Source organism: Zootoca vivipara, chromosome 12 (assembly GCF_963506605.1).
Source record: "Zootoca vivipara chromosome 12, rZooViv1.1, whole genome shotgun sequence".
In the NCBI taxonomy this organism is placed as follows: Eukaryota; Metazoa; Chordata; class Lepidosauria; order Squamata; family Lacertidae; genus Zootoca; species Zootoca vivipara.
In genome coordinates this window covers 56334833-56357188 of record NC_083287.1, presented here as the reverse complement: position 1 = coordinate 56357188, position 22356 = coordinate 56334833, and the positions used below count along the sequence as shown (strand labels likewise).

Genomic DNA, 22356 nt, shown 5'->3' with positions numbered 1-22356 from the left:
GGCGAAGGTGAAGACAGGCGCGTGCGCAGCAGTCGGGCTCGCCAGAAAGCCGGTTCGGAGGTGGCTGTGACGCACGTGAGTTGCAGGGTCTGCTTCGGGGTCACAGCGGCTGCTGAGGTGGGGGGGGGGCTCACTAGGGGATTTTTTTTCCGGGGAGGGGCCTGTTTAAGGAGGCCTTTCTTTTTTGGGGTGGGGTGGGGGAGCCTGCTTAAAAAGAAAGAAAACAGGTTTTAATCTGGCTGGGTGAAACTTTATTTTTGCAACGTTCCCTTTGGCTGTTCTGCCTTGCCTTCTCTCCAAACCCCTCTGCAGGAGCCGCGTGCAGGTGGTTCTTCTTCCCCTTTTTGCTTCCCGCAAAACGACCCTGCGAGGTAGGCCAGGAGGCTCAGAGAGAGGCCAAGGTCACACTTTGAACATCAGGGCCAGGCAGGGAGTCGAACCTGTGGCTCCCCACCCCGTTTCCCCCCCAGTCCAGCCCTTTAACCACCGCCACATGCTGGAGTCGCTGCAGAGAAAGGGGGGAGGGGAGGCCCCAGAAAGTAGATTTTGGGGGGGCTGGAGTCGATAGCCACCCATGGTGGAGCAGCGCTTTGTAAAGTCCCGTTTATCCTTTCCCCCTCTAGACCCTTCCTAAGATGCTGGACACCCAGTGATGGGTCATAATTGTGGCTTCTAGACAATTCAAGCAAAAAACATCTCATTTTAACTAGGCTGTTTGCTTTTAACAATCCATGTCCTTTTAGAGCGGGTGGAATGTTTTAATGTATTTCCCTCCTTAGGTTTAGTACATGTTTTTTAAAAGTTGCTTTGTGAGTTGCTTGGAGTTGCTGTGGCAAAAAGGGTGACATAATTTTAATTAATACTAATAATTTTATAGTCTTCAATAAGCAATAGCTTTGGTGTCTAGGAATTCTTTCTGGCATCTCGGATCTTATTATTTCCAAAACCGCTCATTGTTTCCTCTTGCAGGAGGTTGAATGAAGAACTGCTTGAGACTTTATAGCCTGGGGAGTACAGTAATCTCCCCACCACCACTTATAAATTCTCAATTGAGGGATACTTTAAAAGGGTAGATTCTTAAGAATCTTGTCTGAGACATATACTCCACACACACAAAAATAAAAAGACTTCTTCCTTGAAATGATTCTCATTCCCCCAAGCTCTTCATGGTCCACCTTTTTTAGGGGCAGTAGAAAGGAAGGAATTGGGAAAAAGAAGTTAGGTGAAGTGCTGGAGGAGGAAATGGGAGTGACTGGAGAGTCTAGGTACGTGGTTTTGGGAGTAGCTGGCAAGTTGCAGAGAGGAGACTTGGGGGTGTGTATAGCCAGGAAAGCCGGCATTTCTGTGATGATGCAGTTGGAGACATGCACATCCGGAAGGGAGCATGCGGTGAAGTTCTGATGCAACTGGAGCAAAGATTCTGGGCGGCAGGTGACGCAAACAGGATGGACTGCTAAAACAGCTGAGGGCAATGGGATCTTTGTGTCTACAAAAGAAGTAATGGGGGAAACCCTGTGTGTAGCAACAAAAGCTTATTTAAAGTTGGTGTAAGACTTCTGGTAAGGGAGACTTTTTCCCTGAATGAAAGTGGGTGGTGTGACTGACTGATAAGTAAGGAGTGAATCTTTAACCTGCCTTTGAAGGAGGCCTCCTTTGTAACTTTGGCGTTTCTGCATCAATGGGCTGAGTCCTTGGAGGGCAAATAATTTTGCTGTCTCTGTTGGGAGTGACAGAATACTCCAGCGACACCAGGGGCAAAAAGGGCAGCGGATATTTCTTGCTTCCCTCCCCCCAACCCTGTAGATTGTGGGGGGTCAAGCGCAGAGCAGAACGTTCTGCAGAGACACAGCAGGCAGCTATATATGCAGATACTTTTGAATATATTCAAGGGCAAGCAGTTGGAGCTATGCAAGCTTTCTCGGTATGAGAGGACAGAGTGAGATAAGGTGGCCTGGTATTCGATAAGGTAGCCATTTCTTCAAAATAGTAACAGATTTGGGTCTTCTATGATAACTAGGGAAGGGTCTGGAAGAATTGGGCAGCTAGAAGTATGGATCCACTCTTGTGGGACCGGATCATAGCTGTCAAGTTTTCCCTTTTCTCGCGAGGAAGCTTATTCAGCATAAGGGAATTTCCCTTTAAAAAGGGGAGAACTTGACAGCTAAGGACCGGATGTGGAAGGGGGATGGGCTCTGCAAGTACCTACCTTCCAAACTTTCCCCCATAGTCCAGGGATATAACTCACCCAGTGTATTGGTTACACCCAGTGTATTGGGAGAGGAGGTTAAATCAGGCACCCCCAAACTCACCCCCCCAGATGTTTTGGGACTACAACTCCCATGATCCCTAGCTAACAGGACCAGTGGTCAGGGATGATGGGAGTTGTAGTCCCAAAACAGCTGGAGGGCCAGGTTTGCCTATGCCTGGGTTAAATTAATCTTCCCTTTAGGCCACTCCCATCCAGCCCTCAGCTCTCGTGGTGCCATAGGATGTAGCTCGGTGGTGCATGAGACTTCAGATCATGGGTTCGAGCCCCATATTGGGCAAGAGATTCCTGCATTGCAGGGGGTTGGGCTAGATGACCCTTGCGGTTCCTTCCAACTCTACGATTCTGTGGCACCTTCAGTGTTTTTGCCTTGTTAAACCATAACATTTATTGGATGGTTGGTATTGATACTTAACCTGTAAGATCACCTTACCGCATACATATGTGCCACCTTGACTGCTTCGATCTCCGAGATTGGCACTGTTAATAGGTGTCACATAATCCTTGTTTCATTTGTAAGAAAGGGATCATTTAGTACGGCAGCCGATTCTACTGTTTTAAAAATGTTTTGAATAGTTGTTTTTATAAATAATTTTATTGTTTTACTCCTCTTGTAAACCACTTGAGGGTTGTTGTTGTTTTTTTACTATCAAGCGGGACATGTTGTTAAATAATAAAGTAATATATATATATATTCTTGCATACAGTCAAACCTCAATTGTCAAATGTAATCCGTTCCGGAAGCCCATTTGGCTTCCAAAATGTTCGACAACCGAGACGCAGCTTCTTGGTTGCAGTAGCTTCGGATGTTTGGCTTCCAAAATACATTCAAAAACCAGAACACTTCTGGGTTTTTGGCGTTTGGGAGCCAAAACAGAGGTGTTTGGGAGCTGACAGTACCGGTATATCTTTGATATTTGAATGACAGTGTTACGTGTTTATATGTAATTTATTATAGCAAATTCAAAAGTCAATATCCTCTTAAAGGAAAAATCTGAACTTTTGAGTTAGGGCATGAATCAGTTGTTGTTGTTGTTGTTGTTGTTGTTTTAAATGTGTGTTCACTTCTCTCCTTGAAGGTATCATGGCATCCAGTTCAGAAAGTCCTCTCCCTACCTATGAGGCAGAAGACAGCCAAACCTCAAAACTAATAAGGAAATCCCGGGAGTCTCCATTTGTCCCAATAGGTAAGCCCCTCTGACACTTGCAATTACCCTCTTTTTGAGATACACAATTGCCCTCTTAGTGTTTTGGTTGGGAATATAGGAGGTACAGTCCTAAATGTCTACAGGGCAAAAAGGTTGATGCATACTGTTGCATCTCATATAGCTGTAAATTTAACATGATTTAGTGGCCGGATTTGTACAATTGTCAGCGAGTCGCTTGTTTTAAATTGTTCCTTTTCTTGATTTTTAAGTTGCTTTGGTACAAGCTCACCCCACCCTGGTCCTTGATGCCTTAAAAATTGGGGGCTGACACTGCATCTAGAAATGGCTGGCATCCAGTACGTTTCCGAGCACAATTCAAAGTGTTGGTGCTGACCTTTAAAGCCCTAAATGGCCTCGGTCCAGTATACCTGAAGGAGCGTCTCCACCTCCACCTCCATCATTCTGCCCGGACACTGAGGTCCAGCACCGAGGACCTTCTGGCGGTTCCCTCGTTGCGAGAAGCCACGTTGCAGGGAACTAGGCAGAGGGCCTTCTCGGTGGTGGCGCCTGCCCTGTGGAACGCCCTCCCAACAGATGTCAAAAAGGAAAACAACTACCAGACTTTTAGAAGGCATCTGAAGGCAGCCCTGTTCAGGGAGGCTTTTAATGTTTAATAGATTGTTGTGTTTTATTCTTTTGTTGGAAGCCGCCCAGAGTGGCTGGGGAGACCCGGCCAGATGGGCGGGGTATAAATAATAAATTATTATTATTATTATTATTATTATTATTATTATTATTAATATATCCATTTGTCTCAGGAGACAGTGGAAGAGTGTGCCTTCAGAGATGAAGTCAAACTGTTGAGGAGTACAGAGTCAAGTTTCACTGGTGTCCTTAAACTCTGGCCAGAATCCAAAGAACCATCTGATTCCATCAGCGGGAGTAGAGTGGGATGGGCTTTAGACTTGATTTTTTTCCCCAGATGGCAGCCCTTGGTGTTAGTTACATCATTGTGGGGGAACCTTTAACATTTTCTGACTGGTGGATCAGATCCTTATCCCCACCCCCACCCCTGGTGGGACAAATTGGCAGGGCATCATACTTGTCACTCACAATACTATGCTGTCTCGCGATGCTGCATTTTGAAGCCCATATATTGGGACTTCAGAGCGCGTGTCGTGGGGTTGTTTGAAAGCCCTTTTGCAAAGTGTGCCACACTGCTTTTGTGAGGGACAGGGGATGCCGGGAGGTCCCTCCCATCTTAAGTTCCAGCCCATCCCCAAGCGCTGGGGAAAGCAGGGAGAGTTCTGCCTCCAGCGGAGAATCAGGAAGTGGTGTCCGAGGCTCAGGCAAGGTAGCGGAGCCATTGACCAAGGTGGGACAGGAAGGGGGGGAGCAAGGGGGGAAGGCCAGTCCCGCCGACCCCGGAATTGCGCAAGAAACGTCGGGGGAAGAGGCTGGGTCTCCCCAAGCTTCTTTGCTGGAGGAAAACGCGCCAATCTCCATTCGGAGGTACTGATACCTGACAGGCAACATGTATATAGATCGCTCTGAGCACTGTAAATAATCAGCACTTAATAAAAGCCTGAAAGGACTATGCTGTGAGGAGTCGTTACTCTAGAGTAGCCGCATAAGCATCTCTGACAGCTTTTAAAGCTCCAGAAACCGGTTTCTCCATGGTAGGAGGAACTGGTTTCAATTGAAATGGCTCCTAAAATAAACACACACCCTCCATTTTAACAACAGTTCCGTGCTCCCATGTGCCTCTTGGTCTGGCCAAGGAACAATTGAGAGCTCACTATAAGCTCCTGACCATTCCTTTAAAGCCACGTCAGTTCTTGCCCCACACCTAATGTGAAGCCTGCTTGTTCCAGGACGGGGAAGTCACATGGGACATCAAGTATGGGGTTGCCATGCTTTGGGTTAGTAAATAAGCTTTATTGTACTAGCCAAAGACCATGGGAAAACCATACAAACACTATCAGAGAAGTATCTATATAACTATATGACTGTATATAAAAAACAGCCACTTCCTGAACCATGAAAATCATAAAATGCAGGTGCCTGGGTAGATTGGGGACTGCACATGGCTCACAATATTTTCCTATTTAGACCTCTGAATCTCCCTTGCGGCTCACTGCAGTTTTGTCCAGGTTCTTGTTCCTGATCTTTATTGCCACCAGCACAAAGTGGGCCACATTATAAGTCACATTATGAGCATGAGCATCACTGATCAGCCGGAGAACCTTCTCCACCGGGGAGAGACACCTTTCCTGGACAAGCAAGGGATTTTAAAAAGCATCTCTGTATATAGTGGGCAGTGTGATAAAGATACTTTGGGGGAATGGCCTAATGAGCCAGGATTGGCCTGTGGCCCCGAGGCTCCGCACGCCTTGATAAGCTGTTCATGACACAGGTGTTCAGTGCATACATCTTCCATGACCCTGAGCAGCTTTTGGGGATACCAAGCACTATTAGCTGTCGTCACCCCAGCCACTTTAATCAAGAGTTCTGTTGAGAGTGCTGCAGGGGCTGGCTGCGCTGGCATACAAGAAATACAGCATTTACAGGGCACTTTTGACTCTCTTCTTCCCCTTTTCTCCAGGCATTTCAGGTTTTGCAGCCGTGGTGGCCTATGGGCTCTACAAGCTGAAGCACAGAGGGAACACCAAAATGTCCGTTCATCTGATTCATATGCGTGTAGCAGCACAGGGCTTCGTGGTGGGGGCCATGACCTGCGGTACGTACCAAAAACCGAAAACTCTTGTGTCTTTTTCAGATACGCGGAAAGTCGCCTTTCCCTGCAAACCTTTCAGTTTGCCGAGGTACCTGAGAGAGGGTGACTTGATTTGGGCCAGTCCCTGGCTTGTGCACTTGTGTTTTCTGTGATCCTAAAGGAAGCCGCAAGAGCCCTGATAACGATAACGGGTCACTGATCACGATATATGTGCTTCCATGAGTTCCTCTCCCTCCCAGTATGGAAGTGGATCTCTTACTGCTTTGTGTGCAGCCTAGGCAGGTGTTTTACAGGGGCACGGTGGAGGGCTCTGAATCCTTCAGTTCCTAAATCTTAACTCTGCCTCCATTGGGCAGCACGACAAACATCCCCCTTGATTGCATAGTTAGGCAGAGTCTATGTATAGGTCTTGATAGATAGAAGATGGTTGCAGAGATACAGTAGATGAGGTGCCTAAACAAGAAACAGCTAAACTGATCCTTGGCAGATATCGTGACACACCCCCTGTTGATTTACTCTACAAGAAGATGTGGGTCTCGCATAGTAAGAACATGTAATGGAACACACACTGTTAAATCTGACTTCCTTGGTCGGGTGGCATAGGCCTGCTAGGTTGTGAGGTCCACTGTTTTGTGGAGACGAGGGCTATTGAAGGCTACTTGCCTTCAGTTACTGAAAACCACAGGAGGAGAGAGGGCTCTTGGGATTCAGTCCTACTTGCAGGCTTCCCACAGGCATCTGCTTGACCGCTGTGAGAACAGGATGCCGGACTAGGTGGGCCGTTGGCCTGATCCAGCAGACTCATGTTTGGGGTAGGTCCTCTAACAAGGATGGAGCTGCAAAAGAAAGACAGCTTTGAACTTGTTTTCTCCTGCTCCGGAGGGTAGGACTGGAACCAAAGGCTTCAAGTTACAAGAAAGGAGATCTAGAGTTGTGGACTCTCCTCCTTTGGAGGTTTTTAAGCAGAGGTTGGATGGCCATCTGTCATGGTTGCTTTAGCTGAGATTCCTGCATCAGGCTCCCTTCCAACTCTATGATTCTATGAACTCTTAACCCTCGTTTCTAACATACCTTTTCCTTTTCTTCTTCCAGGTGTCCTTTATTCCATGTATCAAGAATACTGGGCCAAGCCCAAGCCCAAGCCCTAGGAAGCCATCAGTTGAAACCTGTGTGTGCTGGTGTTCTTATGTACTCTCTAGTGATAGACCTCACATGGAAAGGGCTCTGCGGTGATAACAAGCACAAGGGAGTGGCGCTCTGTAACTCTGTCCACGTCACACACGGTGTTAACCTCTACGCTGCCTGTGTTGCTCTACATTAAGTTGTCAGTGACTTCAAACCTGTTCTTCTCTCTGGCTTGAGTGACGCAATCAGCTGGTGCTTCTTTCTTAATAGCATCCAAACCTTTTTTGCTATGCATCCTAGGCACTCTGTGGCTTAGAGGCCCAGAATTTCCTCTTCAGAAGTTGTTCCTTTGCTTCGTGAAATAATCAAGTGAGAAAATGTTGGTAGAGGGGTACCAATGTTTAGCAGAACACAAAATCTAACACTCTGAATTCTTTAAACTCCCTTAGAACAAATGTTGTGGACAAGTAACTCTTTCCATAGATTAAATTATTTACTATCTTTTATTTATTACACAATATTAAATTCTAAAACTCACTTATTTTCACCGGAGGGCATTGTAGTTTCTTGAATTCTTAATTACACACTTTGTATTGCGTATATTTTAAGGAAGCTTCTGTACGGCTTGTTTGCACAGGGTGGGCTCCCCATATGGAAAAGCCTTGTAGTGAAATAATGGGGCCAAATTAAAAACAAAGCATGGTTCTCAACATTGGATGGAAAACGTGGAATGCTGAAACCTTAGTAGTGAAACAAGATCTGCTGGGCAGGGGATTCATACATTTGGTTGTCCTCTGTCCCCACTCCCCACCCCCGTAGCTAGCCAAAATTTTGTTGTTACCACCTTCTGATTTTTCCCCTGAACAGGTGAGGTCTTGATTGTCACATCACCCCAAACCTCAATGTTGAAGCCAGCCCCGTCTTCCTTGCCAGCTCAAAGCTGCAGGAAGAGATGACGTCAAGAATTCTCACCATGCAGAGCCTTGAACTGGCTCAGAAAGCGGCAAGATGTCTCACTGCTTCCTGAGCCTCTCTGTGGCTCAGCATGAAGTTAGGGAGATACGTACTTGTTAGCGGCCAAGTGATGCTGAATATATCCCGCCAAAAACTCACTCAACACTCTGTTGTCATCCTGTTGCTCACAACTAATAGATGGGACTTAACAGCTGTGGCTGAAATGGAATTTCAGGTCTGTAAAATTATGTTTTCTGCCAGGCTGCCTGCATTCCTTGATTTTATCATAGTGTTCTGAATAATGCTAAATAATGCAGTGTAAATCTAAGTCCGTGACTCTGGTTTTATTAAATATATGTACATGAGAACAATGGTACTCCGTCACAAACCACGTCTGTGTAGTCCATTATTTTGTCTTTTGTGTTGTTCTGTGGCATACTTTCCTGCCCTTGTAAGCGGCAGTAGAAAAGAAAATATGCAGATCTGTGGGGGCCCAGAGTTATGGAATGCAATGAGGGGTATCAAACTCTGTAGCTAGAACAGGAGGGTAAGTTTTGATAAAGCAGGAGGTCTGTTTATTAAAACATGTGCATCAAGGATTCCTGAACCGGACAGCAACAAAACAATAACATAAAACCTCAATCTTGAGTTTTCCATGAGAGACGCATTTCCCGTAGTTGGTATTGACACAGATTAACTAAGACTGATCGATATTAGTATTAATTGTGAAGTACAAACAGAAAAGGCAGATTAACTTCCCTTAAATGTTTGGAACTTTGCTTACATGAAGGTATCAAAGGGTTTGTCTCAGTCACCCCACAAGTGGGGCAAGTAAGTCCCTGCCAAACTGTCATGCTTAGGGCTATAGATGCTAGATCTGGGGAGAACCGATAAGACCAATTTTCTATTGTTATTCCATCCCACCTTTTCCTCCAAGGAGCTCAACAGGGAGGCCGACTTGGGCTCCACGCTGTGGGTGCCCAGTGCGTGGGTGCCGTGACATGATGGTGTCACAACGTGGTCATGGTATGACTGGTGCAAGCCCTGTGGCAGTCACTAGACCAGGGCCCGTGCCTCCGATGTGGGGCCTCACAGCAGAGACACAGGCCCTGGCCCAGTCAATGCTGTGGCGCCAGAGGTAAGGTGGCACACAGACATTTTCTAAACCTCCTTAGAGGTGGGCACTTATTTCCGGCACAGGTGGAGGAGTGGGATGGGGGAAGGGGAAGAGAAGAGAGTTGGAGTGGGCGGGCAGGATGGTGGCAGTGGAAAGTGGCTGTGGCAGCTCTTGCAGTGCGCAAGGAAGCCAGGGACTCGCCACAAAAAAAAATTGTGGGATGCAAGGTCCCAGGGAGTTTGTGCCTGTGGAGCTCAAGATGGGTACATGGTTCCTCTTCCTTGCCATTTTACCCTCACAACAACCTTGTGAGGTAGGCTAGGCAGAGGGTGAGTAACTGGGTGAGGTCACCAGCTGAACTTCATGGCTGAGTGGGAATTTGAACCCTAGTCTCCTGGGTCCTACTCCCAAGTATTCCTGACTACTACATCACTCTTGCAATATAAGGGCTGAGAGGGCAGTGTCTCTACCCATTTTCTCCATGTTATATATAATTTTATAAATTTATTTCATGTTTCTGCAAACTAATAAGCCCCAAAGCAACCTTTCTTTCCAGACGAGTCGTTCCATTCCCTGGATCAATTTGGTGGCTCTTTTCTTAACTTTCACTGACACAGTAACTTCCGTTTTGAGGTGATAAAACCAGAACTGTATACTGACAGCTAATAGTGACAACGGGGTTGTTGTTGTTTTTTTTTACAGTCGGTGTATAAATTTTATGAAATAAAAATAAGTACTTGCAAACAGCTTCAGCCGTAGTACTTCAGTTAATCCTCCGCTGCCTTTCCACAGCTCAAGCCATGCTCAAGGCAGCTTACAATAGGAAGGAAACCTAACTAAAACATAACAAAAGTAGTTATAAACAGGAAGTAAAACATTAAAACGCAACCAAAATGAGCAATTTACACATAAATCACAAGATCTAAAATAAAGGTATGAAAAATGGGGCTATTTTGTTATTGTTGATGTTTTTATTATGTACTTCATGGTTTTATGCTGTGAACTGCCCTGAGATCTATTAATCCAAATTTAATAAATAATAATATAGAAACAACAGTAACAATTCCCCCTCCAACATCCCAGCCTCAGTTTTCCTCCTGTGCAAAGGCTCCCCCGCCTCCAAAAACCCTCATTAGGGCATGTCATTTTAGGGGGTGAAACTAAATTTTGCAAATTTCTTCAGTAAGAGGTATTTAAAATACGTTTTGGGGTGTGAGGACTGCAAATATGCCATTGGGCAACATTTCGCTTGGGGGGGGGACGACTCCAAAAAAGTGCATAAACAGCTCTTGGAAAACCGAAGATTTTAAAGTTCACCTGAAAATGTCAGGTAATGCTGAAGAAGAAGAAGTAATAAAAGACAATATCACTAATATAGCTGCAATTACTTGGCAATTGTTTTTATTTATTTTTTTATAATATTTTTATTAGATTTCCATTTTATAATAATTAAACACATCCTCATTGTCCACTTCTTTCCCTCGTATGAGCCTGTTGACTTCCCTCCCTCCCACCTCATGGTTTTCAAAGTTAATTTTTTATATCACAGCATTAATGCATTTTCCAATTTACGTCCCGCTCATTCAAAACATCACAACTTTTAAATAAATATAAAAAGGTAGTAACAGTCATCTATTACAAGTCTTCTCACAACCCTGCTAATGTTGTCAATTGCTTACATTATGGTCCTTCAAATATTGTAGAGATTTACTCCTGACAGTAAGAGCTGTTCGTCAGTGGAATTTGCTACCAAGGAGTGTGGTGGAGTCTCCTTCTTTGGAGGTCTTTAAGCAGAGGCTTGACAGGCATATGTCAAGAATGCTTTGATGGTGTTTCCTGCTTGGCAGGGGGTTGGACTGGATGGCCCTTGTGGTCTCTTCCAACTCTATGATTCTATGATTCTACTCCAGTCTTTTTTGGAACGCTTGATCACGTATCTGAAGAAGTGTGCATGCACACGAAAGCTCATACCAAAATAAAAACTTAGTTGGTCTTTAAGGTGCTACTGAAGGAATTTTTTTATTTTACTTGATCACGTTGGTACTTGGCAATCGATTTTAAGTATTTCTGTGCCATTTTACACACATTTCGCTTACCAAGCAAAACCAAATTAAGTTATCTCTTTGGAATCCCCCAGTCGCGTTGCAACTTTCGGGCACCCCTCATTTATTTATTTTTTTGGCATTTCGACGTTGAAGGGTTCAGTAGCTGCGCGCTGCGTCGCTCGGCCATCGCATCCCTTCTCCTCCCTGAGCGAGCCCGGAGGATGCTGCCATGGCAACGGTTGCCGAGGGAACCGCGTCCCGCTCTGGGGCTCCGCGGACGGAAGCGCGAGGTAGGCGGCGTGGGGGTGCGGCCTAGTCCGGCCCTGCAGCCTTCCAGCCCCGGGACTTGCCTAGCCTTCCTCTGCCCCCAGGAAGGGAGTTGCGTGGGGAGACCCGGCCTAGGCCCAGAGAGAGGTGAGGATTGGCCGGGGGGGGGCAGAATTGCTGGGGAGCCTGGCAGCGACAGCTTCGGGTAGAGATTCCTGCCTTGCAAGGGGGCTGGACTAGATGACTCTGGGTGCCCCTCCAACTTACAAATGCATGCTACTAATAAAGGGGGAAGGAGAGAAAGAGAGAGAGATGCTGTTCTGCCCCACCCCACAAATGTCTATGACACCCTCCCCTCCAAAAAAAAAGGCATAAAGGGACACAAATCTCTTTGAACTTTTGATTGGGGACCTGATCTTAATGGAGGAGCAAACGTAAGAAAACCCACGAGGGAAGGTAACAGAAGCAGCTCAGTAACTTTTAATAAATACGTGGCTTGATTTTATTTCATATGCCTCAAAAAAAAGAGGGGAGCATGCGTATAAACTGCCCAAAACTTACAGAATGATACTCTTTTACATGCGATTTAAAGTCGCCTTAACTTTATTTGTGTGTGTCAACAGACTGTGTTTAAGTTTTGTAAGGGTGTGTTGGGGGTGTTCCGACTGATCTTGCGAATGCTTGTTGTTCAAAATCAATAAACATGGTTAAAAAATAAAAGGAAAGAATTAGGGGGTTAGATCTTGTTTTGTGGGTGGGAATAATAGGGGGTAAAAGATTTTTATAGATAAGTTGGAATATTTTGGGGTAAGGGGTAGAGATTAGTAGTTAAATAATAGTAATGTGAAGTGTGAAAGATTATTAGTAATAAAGAAGTTACAATTTAGAAAAAAGAATGTGATCTTAGATTTGGAAACTGCAGGAGTTATTGTAATATTTAAAACTGAAGAAGGGGGAATGTGGAAGTCCAAAATGCTTAGATTGGAAGCTATAGAGTTGAATTATTGTACTTTTACTTTTATTTTATTACCTGTAATTTTTTTCTTTACCTATTTTATTGCTATTGAGATGTGAAGAATTTTGGGGAATAAGATCTGTTGAAACTGTTTCGTATTTTTCCTTTTTTTGTATTTTTCTATGTTTTTTCTTTTTCTTTCACTCTGTTTATAAAATCCAATAAAATTATTTAAAAAATAAAATAAAATAAAAGGAAAGACTTAGACCTGGGTGGTGCCCAGGGAGCTATGCCTGCTTCTTCCCCTCCGCATTTGCATCCCCCCTCCTTTTCTATTGATAACATATAAATAAAGCTACAGGAAGGGCGATTTACATATTTGCCTGTCTCAAAGCTGATTCAGCTGTACCCACCCACTTTTACCAGGGATAAAGCCTTGTTTTCTTTCCCGCCTAAGGCATCTGTGGGTGGGTGTGACTTTTCATTTATGTTATTAAATGTGTGCGAGACACAAACATCACACCTTCGAGTTCTCTAGGCTTCAGTTGGCCTCCCTCAGAAGTGATACCCCTGTATAAGAACAGGCATGCATGTGTGAATGTTAGGATGCAGATGGCAGAAGAGAGTCAGGGGCCACACCTTCCCTTTCATGCTGCCAGCACTAGATTTAGAATGGTTCAGGAGGTTTCCCCTCACAGTGCGCTGAGCTGAGGGGCACAAAATAATAATAATAATAATAATAATAATAATAATCATAGGTATCTACTGTACCAAAATGAATTACTGTGCAAATAGGAAATATTAAGGGGGGGACCAATATTTTGTTTTATTAGCTGTTGTGTGATGCTTCCCCAGTTTATTGCATTATTCCCATTCTTGTGCTATTGGGCAACAAAAGTGGGACAAAAAATAAACGGAAACATTAGCATTATAAAAAGTTACAGAAGACCAGCAGGAAGTTGTGGGGCATTGTGTAGAACAGGGGTCAGCAAACTTTTTCACCAGGGGGCCGGTCCACTGTTCCTCAGACCTTGTGGGGGGCCAGACTGTATTTTTTTTGGGGGGGGGGGAATATGAACGAATTCCTATGCCCCATAAATAACCCAGAGATGCATTTTAAATAAAAGGAAACATTTTACTCATGTAAAAACATGCTGATTCCCAGATCGTTCACAGGCCGGATTTAGAAGGCGATTGGGCCGCATCCGGCCCCCGGGCCTTAGTTTGGGCATCCTTGCTGTAGAACCAAAGACATGCACTAATTGGAAATGAAACAATATACCCACCCCCCAAAACTTTGCAGGCACAAATACTGTATTATTGAAAATGCAATTGTGTATACCCCCCCCCCTGATATCATCATGATTACAATTCATCGTGAATGTACAATAAGAAGGGCATCCAGAGGGGGCACCGTGGTTATGGAGAGAGCTGTCTTGGAAGTGTTTTTGAGAGCATTATGATTCTGCATCTTCTCTCTTTGCTTGCCTTTCAGGAGTGAATAATGGAGCTGGATGAGGAAGTGAACGAAAATTTAAGGATGCAGCTTAAGGCTCTCCAGGAACAGCAGCAGAAGAGGATGCAAAACCTGATGGAGAAGAAGAAAGAAAAACAACAACAGAGCATGAAACAAAGCGAAAAGGGCAGTCAAGAGGAAACCTTTGGGGTCCAAGATAATCTCAGCTTGTACACTGTGGGCAGTGAGATGCCTAAGGAGGACATTAGCAAAAGGTATAGAGGTAACCCAGGCTCATTCATCAGGGAAATGTCAAAGGATGTGGTGGATGTCTGAGTGCAACGCAGCTTGCAGAAGAGGGGATACATAGGGTTAAAACAGATAGAATGGGGAACCTCCAGCTTCCCAGACTATCCCTTAAACCTCTTGAGCTGACCTTCCTATCTCTTTGTTGTGGAGCTAGAGCAGGGTGCCCCAGGACTGGGAATCAGAGGTGTCCGTCAGGGTCCCTCTACCCAGCCTTGGGACTCTTCCCAGATGACACCAACTCACCAGTCCTGCTTCCTGCCTTTCCTCAAGTGTCTGGGACATAGTTTATAGCTGTTCTGTATTTTCTCCCCCCACCCTCCCCAGGTTACTTGAAAATGAAAACGAACAGCTCCAGCAGCAGCTTCGAGAGACTGTAGATGAAAACGGCAGACTGCACAAAGTGCTCAAGGAGCGAGAATTTGAAATCAAGCAGCTGCACAAGAAGATTGAGGAAGAGAGGCTGGCCCTGATGGGTAAATGGAAATGCTTTGCACACACACCTGCCATTGTCTGTGTGACCTATTTGCAGGCTCCCTTACCTTCTATCAGGGCCGGGCCCACCCATGAGACAAAGTGAGGTGACTGCCTCAGGTGGCAGGATCCACAGGGGTAGCAGATCTCACCCACTGTTGCTGCTTCTTTCCGTAGGGACCTCGGGCGTCACGGGAGACGTCGCGGCCGCAAAAATAGTTGAGTTGGCAAAGCAGAACCGGCACATGACTGCGGAGGTTGAAAAGGAGAAAACCAAAGTGAAGCAGCTGAACAACAGAATCAAGGAGCTGGAAAAAGAGGTGAGGCTTCTGTTTCTGCTGAGAAGGTTTCGCCTCGCCTCCTCCGCATCTCCTCTCTCAGCAGGCAGCTAGGACCTTGCCAGTGGTTTCACCTATTTATCTACTTGCACTTTGACGTGCTTTTGAACTGCTAGGTTGGCAGGAGCAGGGACCAAGCAACAGGAGCTCACCCCATCACGGGGATTCAAGCCGCCAACCTTCTGATCGGCAAGCCCTGTACTGCACTTTGTTTTGTATTTTTATTGTCTCTATTGTATTAATTTGTTTGATTAATTCATTAAAACCAGAAGAATGAAATGCCACACAGACAGAGGCTCAAAGTTGAGGTATTTCACCAATGAGGCAATAAGAAACAGGTTGCTTGGTCCCTGCTCCTGCCAACCTAGCAGTTCAAAAGCACGTCAAAGTGCAAGTAGATAAATAGGTACCGCTACAGCGGGAAGGTAAATGGCGTTTCCATGTGCTGCTCTGGTTTGCCAGAAGCGGCTTTGTCATGCTGGCCACATGACCCAGAAGCTGTACGCCGGCTCCCTTGGTCAATAAAGCAAGATGAGCGCCGCACCCCAGAGTTGTCCGCGACTGGACCTAACGGTCAGGGGTCCCTTTAACCTTTACCTTTACTTAAGACCATTAGGAAAGCCACATTTTGCATTGCATTGTGGAGAAGGGAGCTTTGTGTGTCTTTATTTGTTGTATACAAGATAAAACCCCACCAAACAGCATAGAATTGTGGCTAGGGCAACCCAGTCAGATGGACGGGATACAAAAGCTTTTATTTTTGAATTTTTGGAGGTCTTCCAAGCCTTTGGCAGCATGTAATTTATTAGTTCTATTTTCAGCCAATCTAAACTCCACATACCACAGCAAAAGTTGCAAGTCCTGTAAGTTTTTCCATCTTTTTTTTAAATGTATTTTTATTTTAAAAATTCTTGGTTTACAAAAGTATGAGCAGTGTCTCTTTTTTTTTCCCAAGTAACATTTTTACAGATCAGTTTCATTTGTTGAGACAGTGTTACATGAGGAAGAAAAGGGGGAAGAGGAGGGGGGAAGGCGAGTGGGGCAGGGGCCGGTGGCGATGTTTCTATTTTACTTAATATATGTGTGGGGTTTTATGTCAGCGTCGCTTTTGCAGGTTCTCTGCTCTTTGCTTGTGTTCCTCTGGTGGTAAGAGAGGTTGGGGTTGTTCATTTGTGATTGGCTGTGGTGAGCTTTGTTTTCATGCGTGAGTGGGGCGGGTGGGTGTTTAGGATCAGGTTAGCCGTATTGATTCGTATGCTGTTGGTGGATTTTGTCGTTGTCTTGTTGGGCTGTGTATGTGATAAAGGGGAGCCATACCCAGGCTTTTCCATCTTGAGGCAATTGAGGTTCTAGCAACTGCCGACATCCAGTAAATTTCATTCTCATGTCTGCTTTGCAGGTGCTTGTGCAGTCAGTCATTCCCTCACCCTTTTTCCTTGATCTGCTTTGTAGTTGCACAGGAATGCTGGCATTTATCTAATTACGTGTATATGTGTGTGTGTATATATTCTAGTTACAAATGTCAGCTCTCAAGCCCCAATCACTTGAGGAGAAAGACAGTCAGCCTGCTCGTAAGACAACGGAAATGCCTCTGGTAAGAATGAACCACTCTGTTTTCTCAACGTAGTAATGAAAATAATAATAATAATGTTGTTGTTTAGTCGTTTAGTCGTGTCCGACTCTTTGTGACCCCATGGACCATAGCACTAGGGCGTGTTGAATTTTCCATCTTTAAAAATCCTGATTTGAGGGGTGTTAAAAAGTTGTGGTATGATGAGGTAATTTGAAATCTATTTTGGTTCCTTGTAAATCTTGAGGTCTTGCTTGGTAAATCTCTATGTGAAAAGTTCCTACTTTTTAACATTTTTAAAATTTTCCTGTCATTTATAAACATATAGGTTATTCCCCAATTTTGATGAAAACAGATGTTGATAAGTGCCTAAAATTGATTACAAGATACTGTGGTACCTTGCAAGATGAAATTAATTTGTTCTGCAAGTCACTTCGTATAGCAAAAAACTCAGCTTGCAAAGCATGGTTTAAAATTTTCCCTGTTTACCCGGTCTACCCATTTAGTTAATGCATTCCTATTTGTCTTGCGAAGCGCGGTCATAGGAAACTTTGTCTTGCGAGTCGCCTCGCGCAACGCAAAAAGCTTTCATCTTGAGAGTTTTTCGTTGCATGAGGTATTCGTCTTGTGGGGTACCACTGTATTGTAGTTCTCTTATATGTATTGTAGTTATCTGTACTATTAATATTCATATTATACAACAGTATGTGATATCTTTTTTGCTTTCTACCACCAGTCCACCCACTGAGGTTGTTGGGGTTTCAAAGCCGAAATGCTCTGACAAGTAGATTTCTCATCTATCCGAGATAGACAAAATGGGGTGGCATGAGGACATCTAACCAGCCCTAGCAATTGTCTTCTGTGTTGCATTGGAGACTAGGGGCTGGGGTCTTGCTTGAATATGTTACAGAGCATCTCTGGTACCAGAACAATTGTGTGGTCATCAAAGGAGCTGGGATCCCAACCCACCAACATCATTTTATTATACTATACTATATTCTATATATACATATACTATTTTCAGCAGAGAATTGTCTCCTTTTGTTGCTCACTCCCACCCTTTGCAAACAGAATTTTATTCCCATGAAGGAGAAAAGCATGTTTTCTTTGAAGAATAGCTATGATGATAAACACGATAAGGAAGTCTATGCAGAGGACTGGATAAACTACTTGGAGGTGTTAAAAATACACTGTAAAGTAGAGCTACCAAAGTTCAGTCGAGTGACGGTCTTTCCTTATTGGATAAATTGGGGGTGCAAAAACAGCATTCTGATAGTGTAGGATTAAGGCTGTTGGGCAGGCACCCAATCTTAAGATAAGGATTGCCACATTTTAAGAAAGACAAGATTTTAGTTCCTTCAATAGTAGCATGGATAATAAGCATTATGGTAACCCTTCTATCACAGTGATGGAAGGATGGAAATACTATATATTCTCCTGCTTCAGAACCATTAAATGAACAAAAGTCTTGACCTGCATGGAATATGGTTTCACTAAGTCTGACACCATCTTTGTGAGGATCAAGAGCAGGCCTTTAGAGTCTACAGGAATCAAATTTTAACAGTGTACACTTCTTTTGAAGAGCATGGTCCAGGGGGCTTCTGCCAGTGGCTCTCCTACTCAGATGTGGGCCCTCAGCAGATACATGATCATGTGACACCAGCCCTTGAAGTTGTTAATTTATTATTCTTTTTTTACTATAATAGGACGTTATAAGATAAAGCAGGCGTCCCCAAACTTTGGCCCTCCAGATGTTTTGGACTACAGCCCCCATCATCCCTGATCATTGGTCCTGTTAGCTAGGGATCATGGGAGTTGTAGGCAAAACATCTGGAGGGCCGCAGTTTGGGGATGCCTAAGATAAAGTAATGATATGTTGTTACAGCTGGAAACAAAATTTCTTTATATTTTCGCTTGTATAAAATGATTAAAAACTTTAACTTCGCTTCAAAATGCGAGTTTTTGGCTTTTTTTTAGTGTATTTCAAACAGATCCAAATTTACCAAGCTAAACATCAACCAATCATAAAAATAATTGCAGATTTGGATTCCTCATGTGCAATAACATATTTTTAGAACCCCTCATTGAGCAAATTCAAAAAAAAATTTTTTTAGTCCTTAAATGACACGCCCTACCATAGCACGCCAGGCACTACTGTCTTCCACTGCCTCCCGCAGTTTGGTCAGACTCATGTTCGTAGCTTCGAGAACACTGGCCAACCATCTCGTCCTCTGTCGTCCCCTTCTCCTAGTGCCCTCCATCTTTCCCAACATCAGGGTCTTTTCCAGGGAGTCTTCTCTTCTCATGAGGTGGCCAAAGTATTGGAGCCTCAGCTTCACGATCTGTCCTTCCAGTGAGCACTCAGGGCTGATTTCCTTCAGAATGGATAGGTTTGATCTTCTTGCAGTCCATGGGACTCTCAAGAGTCTCCTCCAGCACCAGAATTCAAAAGCATCAATTCTTCGGCGATCAGCCTTCTTGATGGTCCAGCTCTCACTTCCATACATCACTACTGGGAAAACCATAGCTTTAACTATACGGACCTTTGTTGGCAAGGTGATGTCTCTGCTTTTTAAGATGCTGTCTAGGGTTTGTCATTGCTTTTCTCCCAAGAAGGAGGCGTCTTTTAATTTCGTGACTGCTGTCACCATCTGCAGTGATCATGGAACCCAAGAAAGTAAAACCTCTCACTGCCTCCATTTCTTCCCCTTCTATTTGCCAGGAGGTGATGGGACCAGTGGCCATGATCTTAGTTTTTTTGATGTTGAGCTTCAGACCATATTTTGCGCTCTCCTCTTTCACCCTCATTAAAAGGTTCTTTAATTCCTCCTCACTTTCTGCCATCAAGGTTGTGTCATCAGCATATCTGAGGTTGTTGATATTTCTTCCGGCCATCTTAATTCCGGCTTGGGATTCATCCAGTCCAGCCTTTCACATGATGAATTCTGCATATAAGTTAAATAAGCAGGGAGACAATATACAACCTTGTTGTACTCCTTCCCAATTTTGAACCAATCAGTTGTTCCATATCCAGTTCTAACTGTAGCTTCTTTTCCCACATAGAGATTTCTCAGGAAACAGATGAGGTGATCAGGCACTCCCATTTCTTTAATAACTTGCCATAGTTTGCTGTGGTCGACATATACATATTCAAATATTCTTGTGGGAAGGAGCGTTAAGTGTTTTGTTTTTGTTTTAACTATTTATTTTGCGTTTTTATCTTGTGAACTGCCCTGAGATAGAATCATGGAATCTTAGAGTCAGAAGGGACCCAAGAGTCATCTAGTCCAACCCCCTGCAATGCAGGAATCTCAGCTAAAGCATCCGTGACTGATGGCCATCCAGCCTCTGCTTGAAAACCTCCAAGGAGGGAGAATCCACCACCTCTCATGTTGGATATTCATATAATTGGTGGTGTATAAATTCGAAAGCACGTTAAAATGCAAGTAGATAAATAGGAACCGCTACAGCGGGAAGGTAAACGGCGTTTCCATGTGCTGCTCTGGTTTGCCAGAAGCGGCTTTGTCATGCTGGCCACATGACCTGGAAGCTATACGCCGGCTCCCTCGGCCAATAATGCGAGATGAGCGCGCAACCCCAGAGTCGGTCACGACTGGACCTAATGGTCAGGGGTCCCTTTACCTTTACCTATAAATGGAAATACAGTGGCACCTCGGACGTTGAATGGAAACCGTTCCGGAAGTCCATTCGACTTCTGAAAACATTTGGAAACCAAGGTGCGGCTTCTGATTGGCTGCAGGTAGCTCCTGCAGCCAACCGGAAGCAGTGTTGACGTTCAGGTTCCAAATAATGTTTCATTTGCAAACCTGAACACTCACCTCCCAGTCTGCGGCGTTCGGGAGCCAAAATGTTCGACTCTCAAGGCGTTCGGGATCCAAGGTACAACTGTAAATAAACAAACAATGCCTTGTGTAACGTGCCATTTGTTCTTCATGCGTACTAATTGAAAAACACCCCTTTCTCTTGAATCTCGAGAGCCCAGAGATGAAAGCCTTGCAAGAAAAGTTAACAGCAGCCAACTTCAAAGTGTCTGAACTTCGCAACCAGCTCCAGACCACAAAGCAGGAACTGAAGACGACACAGAAGGTAGGATCTTCTGTTAGTTTGCATTTCTTAGTGCAGAATTTATTGATCTGATGTGTAGATCTTCTAGAACTCTTAAGCATCCCATTGCTTTTCCCCACTAGAGACCTTCATGATGCTTGGGCCTAACAGTTACAGCCATCCAACAAGCAATTCAGATCAGTGAGGTCACCCTCATTGACCCACCCCTAAGGTCACTTTCAGGGTATACATTATCTGCCAGTATTAGCTGTCCTCTCCTTGAACATGGGAGGTGTCCTGGGCTGGTTTAGTGACGTATGTGGCAGCAGGAGCTGAAGAAACAGAACAGCTGTCCTAGGACAGTGGGTACTTCAGATTTTTCTGGAGTGACATTGCCTCAGCTGTGTTTCTGAGTTGTATGCAGCAGCCTGGCAAAACAACTCACAAAACACCTGTGTGAAAAAATGCCACTTCAATTATTTTAACAGAAAAATGGAGTATAAATAATAAGCTTTAAAAACATGGAGCCAGAAGCTAATTCGGGCTCCTCTTACGGTCTTAAGAAAGATTTTGGAAAAGGCACTTTCTGCAACACATTAGCTAAGAACTTGAACCTGGGTTTGTATATTTTCTCCTCCTGCCCAGTCCATTTTCCTTTTGTGTCGTGTCTTTTCGATTGTAAGCCTGATAGCAGGGACTGTCCTTTACACACACACACACACACACACACTATTTTTAGGCTGCTTTGAGGAGCTTTATTTCGCTGAAGAGCAAGATTTTTAAAAAGGTTAAATAAAATAAATGATAAATCGAAACCTTTGATTCCCATGACATAATCATGTTCTGTATCTGGTTTTCAGCTTTTAGCCAGTGAAGTTGGAGAAGACGTCAACATTCAAAATCTGTTGTCCACCCCTGGCACCTGGCGTGGGCGGGCTCAGCAGATCCTGGTCCTACAAGGGAAAGTGAGTCAATGGTCTTTATTCCCCCGCTCTTCTGAACATTGCATGGCAGAGTCGGACCGATTATTGCAGAATTTCAACTGGCCATTTGCACGCGCAGATCTGGTCCATTGCCAGTCGATTAGCAGGGTTGCAGAGCACATGCCTTGCATGCAAAATGTTCCCGGTTCAATCCCTGGCATCTCCAGGTAAGTCTGAGAGGCGCCCTCCTCCGAAACTCTGGAGAGCAGGTGCCTGTTGTAAATACTGTTCCACCAGGTGGACCAAGACAGATCCTTCTTTTCCCCTGCTTGCCGATCAGATTTTTAGTGGGACCCCCCTCTCACCCCTTTTGCACTCCTCCCGTGTCAACACTAACATACAGCTGACTGCTTCTGTTACATTCTGCTTCGGTGATTTATTCATTTTTGCTGCAAGCCTCTGCCACTGAAAAGGAATAATCGGTTGCCTGTTTGGCAGGGAAATGAATGCATTTTGAAATACAGTGGTACCTTGGTTCCCAAACGGCTTAGTTGTCAAACAATTCAGAACCCGAATGCGGCAAACCCAGAAGTAAGTGTTCCGGTTTGCG

At 44.6% G+C, this 22356-nt stretch overlaps 2 protein-coding genes across 3 annotated transcripts in view; both read left to right on the top strand.

Annotated features, from left to right (window-relative positions):
- Positions 1-8618, top strand: LOC118092088 (HIG1 domain family member 1A, mitochondrial). 2 transcript variants are annotated; one of them, XM_035129830.2, is made up of 4 exons: positions 1-75; positions 3346-3453; positions 6020-6154; positions 7244-8618. In XM_035129830.2, the coding sequence occupies exons 2-4, from the start codon at positions 3351-3353 to the stop codon at positions 7297-7299; spliced, it is 294 nt and encodes a 97-aa protein (XP_034985721.1). In that variant the 5' UTR covers positions 1-75; positions 3346-3350; the 3' UTR covers positions 7300-8618. The 2 variants fall into 2 exon arrangements, with proteins under 2 accessions (XP_034985721.1, XP_060137013.1); XM_060281030.1 differs by having other exon boundaries at positions 64-117.
- Positions 8619-11692: 3074 nt separating this feature from the next.
- Positions 11693-22356, top strand: part of CCDC13 (coiled-coil domain containing 13) — a 38877-nt gene continuing 28213 nt past the window's right edge. Inside the window, exons 1-7 of the mRNA XM_035129831.2 lie at positions 11693-11806; positions 14110-14345; positions 14704-14852; positions 15028-15170; positions 16702-16782; positions 20755-20865; positions 21684-21788. Coding sequence (XP_034985722.2) covers positions 14119-14345; positions 14704-14852; positions 15028-15170; positions 16702-16782; positions 20755-20865; positions 21684-21788 — 816 coding nt within the window. The 5' untranslated portion in view covers positions 11693-11806; positions 14110-14118. The remainder of the gene's footprint in view (positions 11807-14109; positions 14346-14703; positions 14853-15027; positions 15171-16701; positions 16783-20754; positions 20866-21683; positions 21789-22356) is intronic.